The following is a 10,000-nucleotide window of genomic DNA, read 5'->3' on the forward strand; positions in this document are numbered from 1 at the left end:
ATTAGATTGTTACACTGGCTTAGTAATGAATTATTATTCCGATTGCTAGCATTTTATCCTTTCTTGTAAAAGGAACTTACTATCTTTCAAACAAGTCCACTCTAAACCATTAAACAACAGGGGCACCAAACGACAATATAGCTCAAAGCCACTTAGACATAGCATTGTTAAACGTATTTTAGTATTTAAAACGGTAGATATAGGCATATTTTTATCCCCTAAAAATTTTTCATCTGTTCGGATTTCCTATCTGAAAGTCTAATGATCCGAAAAGTATAGGGATGAAAATTGCCTTTTCGAAAATTTCAGACAGAAAAAAGGCTCCCGAAAATTCTAGGTGACCTTTTTAGGATAAAAATCCCTTAAAAATGGGCAATTATACCATTTTTCAGATGTTCGAAAATCCTAGGAGAGGCAGGCAAGCAAGAAATTTTACAACAAGTGTTCTGAAAATTCTAGATCTCAAATTGTCATTCAAACAGATATTTTCCGAAAATTGACATTGGGTGCCCCTGAAACAATGGCCACAGCTTAGTAAATTTTATCTTAGAGTCTCAAATGAAAAACTGTTAGTTGTCCATGGCTCAAGATTTACTTTTAAAACTAACTCGAACATTCTTACATTTTATCATTCAATTCCCATCTGTGCATAAAATTGTTTCCTTTTGCACAAATCTCGTATTGCAGTCCTAATTCTTTACTGCCACAAACACCACGCTACAGTCGTCACCAACAGAGGACAATCTAGATTCATCAGAAAATAAAAGAAATCAGGACTATTTTTTATTTAGGGTACACTAGGGTTAAATCTATGTTGAGAGCAGTTCCCTACCTAAGAAAAAGTGTCCTACATGTATGTTAAACAAATATGGGTATACTTTGTTGAATCTTTCCAAGATTCCAGTAAAGCATATTGTATTTAGTTTCAGCATTTATTAATTTCTTGCTTCCAGCAAGTGAGGAGACAGTGCAGCGCTAGCAGTGGTTAGGTCACTCGCCTTGAGATCCAGAGATCCCAGCCAGTGAACACTCGTTGAATTTGATTCTGGTAACCCCTGGTTCAACTTCTACGCTGCACTTGTAAATAACCAATTGGGATGCCTCCGGTCAGTTGGGATTCATAACTACAGTAGTAGTTGTTGTTGCTGTTGGTGTTGTTGCATATCATTTCCTTGAGTGTGATCAGCAAACACCTCAAGAAAGTACACAAAACAAAAAGCCAACCAATCCACATGAACAATTTACCACTCCTAAGAATACTCTGGAAATGTGAGTGCCTCATTTATGAGATGCTCAAAGAAAAGAAAATTAAAAGCGAGAAAGGCACATTTGAGTAAACCAAAGGCTCACATAGTAATTTAATTGGCATAAACGTGCTTGTTGTTGTTAAGAAGGCATGTAGATTCCCTCCAAATGTGACAAAAAGGGAGTAGGTCAGCGACATTTCCCAGTTTGTTCTCAAAAGACCAACTGACTCACCTTCCCCCAGATGAAATATTTCGAGATACTTATAATCTTTAATCTTTAATGAATTTACTCCTAAAACAGCAATAACTATACTAGGAGTTAATTATCCACCATTACACCTGTTTCAACAAAGAATTTTCAACCTCTTTTGCGTCAAGTAAGGCATCATATTTTGTCCAACACTTTGGAATATTGACACCTGACACCGGAATTCTGATCAGGAAATATTCTGTTGCTTACTTGACGTATCATATCCCATTCTAAACCTTAATAGTTCTCCGTCCTTTGGACTTTGCACTAAAAACGTCTACTTTGATAAGAACTGAAAAACTGTCTGATAGATCTTTTTAAAAAATGTTGATGGTTTCGTCTTCATGTTGTTTACTAATTCCCAAAATTTTACCCCTGATAGTACGGCTACAATCTTGGTTGAGACAATGACACAAATTCACCTTCATTTTTACAAACCCCTGCTTCCTCTCCCACTCCTCTCCCCACTCAGTCAATGTTGCTGAGTATTGTCATATGTTCAACAGTATATTTCCGACCAAGATAAATCAACATTGAGTTTGGGGGAGGGGAACGGGCAGCTATTAAGAGGAACATTTGGAAAAGTTGTTGGAGTACCAACCATGTTGCTTTGTCTCAACAGGTTTTGTCCGAGATTGAAGGCTTTCGAGATGTCTAGTTTCCAGTCCCCCCTCCATGAGCCCAGTTATTATTTAGCATTTACCCCTGATTTGCATTTATTTGTTAGGTAAATTTTCATTTTACATCAATTTGACTAACAATTCAGAAGAGACATCCGGTTGCTTTAATTACACAGAATTCAAAATCTTGATCATTTTGTTCGGAAAACTGTAGTAAGCCACCTTAAGTTTATAAAAAAATATTTTTGTGCTATGGCCCACCTGTCTCACCTAGTGCTCGGCATTAGAAGGCTGAACAAAATCACCATTGTCCTCTTTTTCCGTTCGAGTGGTTTCTGCTGCCCCCTTTGATAATCGGCGATAGAGAAAGATGTAATACACACCTTCAAAGAAAAATACAATTGTGGATATGAAACCGCAAATGCCTGAATTTCTCAGGGCACTCTGCCCATACTCCTCTCCTCTGGCGAATGTAATGGCAGAACCGATAAGGAGAGCCAAGGCCGCGAGAAAACAGCCAACAAGACCAATCGCCGGATGGGTCATCGGCGACGGCAGCTTCTCAAACAAGTGAGTTACACGAAGAATCATGTGCAATACAACGAAAATGAACGCAGTCGTCGCCACGAAGATTAAAAACTCGTACTCCGCCCTAAAGCTGATCGGATGAGCCGCCAAGATCGAGAACGTGAGAAGGGTCATGATGGCTTCCACAAGCTTAAGGCATCCTTCCTTTGTTGTGACGATCCAACGAATGTCACAGCAACTACAATCACATGTAACCGTTTTGGTTTTTGTCGTGGTTCCCGTATCGTCCTCGTTCGCCATATTGATCCACCGTCACCAGAGTGAAAAGGGCGACTCCTTTTCCGAACAGGAAGACCTTAGACAGCAATTGTGGTCATTGTTAATCCTGCGCACGATTTTTGCGTCATTAGCGAGCGCACTTGAGCACGAGCACGTGAAAAACGTAAGAGATTTTCTCTCAAACTAAGCCCGATAGCGAAATAAATGCTCCTTTTTTCTTAAACAAGCACGGTGATCCCCGACTTTTTTTCCAGGTATTTGCTACGAACAGTCTAATAAAAAACATATTTGAAGAAGAAAAAAAGTTTGATAGTAGGACATGAATTGAAGTGTCCAGCAATGACAGCAATTAATAATTAATAATGCAATGTTGCTTGATTTTTCCGTATTTCGATGACCGTATAAACACTTCCGTAGCTCGTTTTCACATCATTCTCAAAAAAAAAAAAAAAAAAGCAAAAATAAGGACAAAAAGAGCCGCAAGGGTAAAGAAAGGAAAGGTAAGTTTTCCGACACTGTTTACCAGTAATTACGGACTAATAATTACAGGGGGGTTTTGACGGTCTTCCTTGCATTGTCTAGCAATGATAGCAATTAATAATTAATATTGCGAGGGAGCAATGAAGAGTGACTTATTTATTATCCATCCTTACTTCAAAAACCGTTCGTAAAAATCAAGTCATCCGATAGCCCAGAGTTAGGTTTTGAAGTGACGTTTTTGCCAGCATAACTGTCGTCGTTTCCATATTTTCTACGGTAGGTTCACAGGCTAGTCGCCTGTCGTTGCCAGTCTATTAAGCAATCAAGCATAGTCTAACTTTTCATTACTTTATTATATCTGAAATAGAGACTGTTTTCTTTCTATGAATATACTTAGAGAAATTGAGAAATTGGCTAATATATAAGAAATTTACTTTATATCAATTTTTACCGAGTGTTGCAATTCCAACTGCAGAGCTTTAATGCAGAATGGCAACACTTGAGAGTAGTCTTTCGTATAATTTAGTATATCATGCAAGAGATAGCAAGAACCAAAACAAGTATACAATTCGGAGTCAAACAGGAACAGAACATGCAAATCTTTGGCAGCACAAGACTCAAAACAATAGAGGCAATATTTAACGAAAGATCCGAGCACCAAGTAGACTTCATTTTGAAGAACCTATTTATGAGAAAAAAAATACAACAACAACAACAACAAAGGAATTGTTCAAAGAACGAGTGACACTTGATTCTGTAGTTAAGCCAAGATAATGGGGAATTAGCATTCAGCTTCTTCGTTTGGAAAACAGATGTTTTTTTTAATTATCCTCACCCTAACCAAAATACTTATTTCTGCATGTAAACCAAATAAATTAGATTGTTACACTGGCTTAATAATGAATTATTATTCCGATTGCTAGCATTTTATCCTTTCTTGTAAAAGGAACTTACTATCTTTCAAACAAGTCCACTCTAAACCATTAAACAACAGGGGCACCAAACGACAATATAGCTCAAAGCCACTTAGACATAGCATTGTTAAACGTATTTTAGTATTTAAAACGGTAGATATAGGCATATTTTTATCCCCTAAAAATTTTTCATCTGTTCGGATTTCCTATCTGAAAGTCTAATGATCCGAAAAGTATAGGGATGAAAATTGCCTTTTCGAAAATTTCAGACAGAAAAAAGGCTCCCGAAAATTCTAGGTGACCTTTTTAGGATAAAAATCCCTTAAAAATGGGCAATTATACCATTTTTCAGATGTTCGAAAATCCTAGGAGAGGCAGGCAAGCAAGAAATTTTACAACAAGTGTTCTGAAAATTCTAGATCTCAAATTGTCATTCAAACAGATATTTTCCGAAAATTGACATTGGGTGCCCCTGAAACAATGGCCACAGCTTAGTAAATTTTATCTTAGAGTCTCAAATGAAAAACTGTTAGTTGTCCATGGCTCAAGATTTACTTTTTAAAACTAACTCGAACATTCTTACATTTTATCATTCAATTCCCATCTGTGCATAAAATTGTTTCCTTTTGCACAAATCTCGTATTGCAGTCCTAATTCTTTACTGCCACAAACACCACGCTACAGTCGTCACCAACAGAGGACAATCTAGATTGATCAGAAAATAAAAGAAATCAGGACTATTTTTTATTTAGGGTACACTAGGGTTAAATCTATGTTGAGAGCAGTTCCCTACCTAAGAAAAAGTGTCCTACATGTATGTTAAACAAATATGGGTATACTTTGTTGAATCTTTCCAAGATTCCAGTAAAGCATATTGTATTTAGTTTCAGCATTTATTAATTTCTTGCTTCCAGCAAGTGAGGAGACAGTGCAGCGCTAGCAGTGGTTAGGTCACTCGCCTTGAGATCCAGAGATCCCAGCCAGTGAACACTCGTTGAATTTGATTCTGGTAACCCCTGGTTCAACTTCTACGCTGCACTTGTAAATAACCAATTGGGATGCCTCCGGTCAGTTGGGATTCATAACTACAGTAGTAGTTGTTGTTGTTGTTGGTGTTGTTGCATATCATTTCCTTGAGTGTGATCAGCAAACACCTCAAGAAAGTACACAAAACAAAAAGCCAACCAATCCACATGAACAATTTACCACTCCTAAGAATACTCTGGAAATGTGAGTGCCTCATTTATGAGATGCTCAAAGAAAAGAAAATTAAAAGCGAGAAAGGCACATTTGAGTAAACCAAAGGCTCACATAGTAATTTAATTGGCATAAACGTGCTTGTTGTTGTTAAGAAGGCATGTAGATTCCCTCCAAATGTGACAAAAAGGGAGTAGGTCAGCGACATTTCCCAGTTTGTTCTCAAAAGACCAACTGACTCACCTTCCCCCAGATGAAATATTTCGAGATACTTATAATCTTTAATCTTTAATGAATTTACTCCTAAAACAGCAATAACTATACTAGGAGTTAATTATCCACCATTACACCTGTTTCAACAAAGAATTTTCAACCTCTTTTGCGTCAAGTAAGGCATCATATTTTGTCCAACACTTTGGAATATTGACACCTGACACCGGAATTCTGATCAGGAAATATTCTGTTGCTTACTTGACGTATCATATCCCATTCTAAACCTTAATAGTTCTCCGTCCTTTGGACTTTGCACTAAAAACGTCTACTTTGATAAGAACTGAAAAACTGTCTGATAGATCTTTTTAAAAAATGTTGATGGTTTCGTCTTCATGTTGTTTACTAATTCCCAAAATTTTACCCCTGATAGTACGGCTACAATCTTGGTTGAGACAATGACACAAATTCACCTTCATTTTTACAAACCCCTGCTTCCTCTCCCACTCCTCTCCCCACTCAGTCAATGTTGCTGAGTATTGTCATATGTTCAACAGTATATTTCCGACCAAGATAAATCAACATTGAGTTTGGGGGAGGGGAACGGGCAGCTATTAAGAGGAACATTTGGAAAAGTTGTTGGAGTACCAACCATGTTGCTTTGTCTCAACAGGTTTTGTCCGAGATTGAAGGCTTTCGAGATGTCTAGTTTCCAGTCCCCCCTCCATGAGCCCAGTTATTATTTAGCATTTACCCCTGATTTGCATTTATTTGTTAGGTAAATTTTCATTTTACATCAATTTGACTAACAATTCAGAAGAGACATCCGGTTGCTTTAATTACACAGAATTCAAAATCTTGATCATTTTGTTCGGAAAACTGTAGTAAGCCACCTTAAGTTTATAAAAAAATATTTTTGTGCTATGGCCCACCTGTCTCACCTAGTGCTCGGCATTAGAAGGCTGAACAAAATCACCATTGTCCTCTTTTTCCGTTCGAGTGGTTTCTGCTGCCCCCTTTGATAATCGGCGATAGAGAAAGATGTAATACACACCTTCAAAGAAAAATACAATTGTGGATATGAAACCGCAAATGCCTGAATTTCTCAGGGCACTCTGCCCATACTCCTCTCCTCTGGCGAATGTAATGGCAGAACCGATAAGGAGAGCCAAGGCCGCGAGAAAACAGCCAACAAGACCAATCGCCGGATGGGTCATCGGCGACGGCAGCTTCTCAAACAAGTGAGTTACACGGAGAATCATGTGCAATACAACGAAAATGAACGCAGTCGTCGCCACGAAGATTAAAAACTCGTACTCCGCCCTAAAGCTGATCGGATGAGCCGCCAAGATCGAGAACGTGAGAAGGGTCATGATGGCTTCCACAAGCTTAAGGCATCCTTCCTTTGTTGTGACGATCCAACGAATGTCACAGCAACTACAATCACATGTAACCGTTTTGGTTTTTGTCGTGGTTCCCGTATCGTCCTCGTTCGCCATATTGATCCACCGTCACCAGAGTGAAAAGGGCGACTCCTTTTCCGAACAGGAAGACCTTAGACAGCAATTGTGGTCATTGTTAATCCTGCGCACGATTTTTGCGTCATTAGCGAGCGCACTTGAGCACGAGCACGTGAAAAACGTAAGAGATTTTCTCTCAAACTAAGCCCGATAGCGAAATAAATGCTCCTTTTTTCTTAAACAAGCACGGTGATCCCCGACTTTTTTTCCAGGTATTTGCTACGAACAGTCTAATAAAAAACATATTTGAAGAAGAAAAAAAGTTTGATAGTAGGACATGAATTGAAGTGTCCAGCAATGACAGCAATTAATAATTAATAATGCAATGTTGCTTGATTTTTCCGTATTTCGATGACCGTATAAACACTTCCGTAGCTCGTTTTCACATCATTCTCAAAAAAAAAAAAAAAAAAGCAAAAATAAGGACAAAAAGAGCCGCAAGGGTAAAGAAAGGAAAGGTAAGTTTTCCGACACTGTTTACCAGTAATTACGGACTAATAATTACAGGGGGGTTTTGACGGTCTTCCTTGCATTGTCTAGCAATGATAGCAATTAATAATTAATATTGCGAGGGAGCAATGAAGAGTGACTTATTTATTATCCATCCTTACTTCAAAAACCGTTCGTAAAAATCAAGTCATCCGATAGCCCAGAGTTAGGTTTTGAAGTGACGTTTTTGCCAGCATAACTGTCGTCGTTTCCATATTTTCTACGGTAGGTTCACAGGCTAGTCGCCTGTCGTTGCGAGTCTATAAAGCAATCACGCATAGTCTAACTTTTCATTACTTTAATATATCTGAAATAGAGATTGTTTTTTCCTCTTTCTATGAATATACTTAAAGAAATTGAGAAATTGGCTAATATATAAGAAATCTACTTTACATCAATTTTTACCGAGTGTTGCAATTCCAACTGCAGAGCTTTGATGCAGAATGGCAACACTTGAGAGTAGTCTTTCGTATAATTTAGTATATCATGCAAGAGATAGCAAGAACCAAAACAAGTATACAATTCGGAGTCAAACAGGAACAGAACATGCAAATCTTTGGCAGCACAAGACTCAAAACAATAGAGGCAATATTTAACGAAAGATCCGAGCACCAAGTAGACTTCATTTTGAAGAACCTATTTATGAGAAAAAAAATACAACAACAACAACAAAGGAATTGTTCAAAGAACGAGTGACACTTGATTCTGTAGTTAAGCCAAGATAATGGGGAATTAGCATTCAGCTTCTTCGTTTGGAAAACAGATGTTTTTTTTAATTATCCTCACCCTAACCAAAATACTTATTTCTGCATGTAAACCAAATAAATTAGATTGTTACACTGGCTTAATAATGAATTATTATTCCGATTGCTAGCATTTTATCCTTTCTTGTAAAAGGAACTTACTATCTTTCAAACAAGTCCACTCTAAACCATTAAACAACAGGGGCACCAAACGACAATATAGCTCAAAGCCACTTAGACATAGCATTGTTAAACGTATTTTAGTATTTAAAACGGTAGATATAGGCATATTTTTATCCCCTAAAAATTTTTCATCTGTTCGGATTTCCTATCTGAAAGTCTAATGATCCGAAAAGTATAGGGATGAAAATTGCCTTTTCGAAAATTTCAGACAGAAAAAAGGCTCCCGAAAATTCTAGGTGACCTTTTTAGGATAAAAATCCCTTAAAAATGGGCAATTATACCATTTTTCAGATGTTCGAAAATCCTAGGAGAGGCAGGCAAGCAAGAAATTTTACAACAAGTGTTCTGAAAATTCTAGATCTCAAATTGTCTTTCAAACAGATATTTTCCGAAAATTGACATTGGGTGCCCCTGAAACAATGGCCACAGCTTAGTAAATTTTATCTTAGAGTCTCAAATGAAAAACTGCTAGTTGTCCATGGCTCAAGATTTACTTTTTAAAACTATCTCGAACATTCTTACATTTTATCATTCAATTCCCATCTGTGCATAAAATTGTTTCCTTTTGCACAAATCTCGTATTGCAGTCCTAATTCTTTACTGCCACAAACACCACGCTACAGTCGTCACCAACAGAGGACAATCTAGATTCATCAGAAAATAAAAGAAATCAGGACTATTTTTTATTTAGGGTACACTAGGGTTAAATCTATGTTGAGAGCAGTTCCCTACCTAAGAAAAAGTGTCCTACATGTATGTTAAACAAATATGGGTATACTTTGTTGAATCTTTCCAAGATTCCAGTAAAGCATATCGTATTTAGTTTCAGCATTTATTAACTTCTTGCTTCCAGCAAGTGAGGAGACAGTGCAGCGCTAGGAGAGGTTAGGTCACTCGCCTTGAGATCCAGAGATCCCAGCCAGTGAACACTCGTTGAATTTGATTCTGGTAACCCCTGGTTCAACTTCTATGCTGCACTTGTAAATAGCCAATTGGGATGCCTCCGGTCAGTTGGGATTCATAACTACAGTAGTAGTTGTTGTTGTTGTTGGTGTTGTTGCATATCATTTCCTTGAGTGTGATCAGCAAACACCTCAAGAAAGTACACAAAACAAAAAGCCAACCAATCCACATGAACAATTTACCACTCCTAAGAATACCCTGGAAATATGAGTGCCTCATTTACGAGATGCTCCCAGTTACGAAAAAAAGGTCTCTAATCACTCAAACACACTCCATTCCAGCAAAACGTTTTACCTAGCACAATCTTTATTCAATGTATTTCCATACTCTCAATCTTTATAAATGATATGATGTTTGATTATAGGTGACAAGTTATT

At 37.6% G+C, this 10,000-nt stretch overlaps 1 protein-coding gene and 1 long non-coding RNA gene across 2 annotated transcripts; both read right to left on the reverse strand.

Annotated features, from left to right (window-relative positions):
- Positions 1-2,387: 2,387 nt before the first annotated feature.
- Positions 2,388-2,945, reverse strand: LOC137981172 (uncharacterized). Its single transcript, XM_068828510.1, has one exon. The coding sequence runs from the start codon at positions 2,943-2,945 to the stop codon at positions 2,388-2,390; it is 558 nt and encodes a 185-aa protein (XP_068684611.1).
- Positions 2,946-3,738: 793 nt separating this feature from the next.
- On the reverse strand, positions 3,739-9,302 carry LOC137978450 (uncharacterized). Its single transcript, XR_011118172.1, has 2 exons — positions 6,667-9,302; positions 3,739-5,023 (listed from the first exon to the last, which is right to left on the reverse strand). It is a non-coding gene; the product is annotated as an uncharacterized lncRNA (long non-coding RNA).
- Positions 9,303-10,000: the final 698 nt, after the last annotated feature.

Source organism: Montipora foliosa, chromosome 12, assembly GCF_036669935.1.
Source record: "Montipora foliosa isolate CH-2021 chromosome 12, ASM3666993v2, whole genome shotgun sequence".
Classification (NCBI taxonomy): Eukaryota; Metazoa; Cnidaria; class Anthozoa; order Scleractinia; family Acroporidae; genus Montipora; species Montipora foliosa.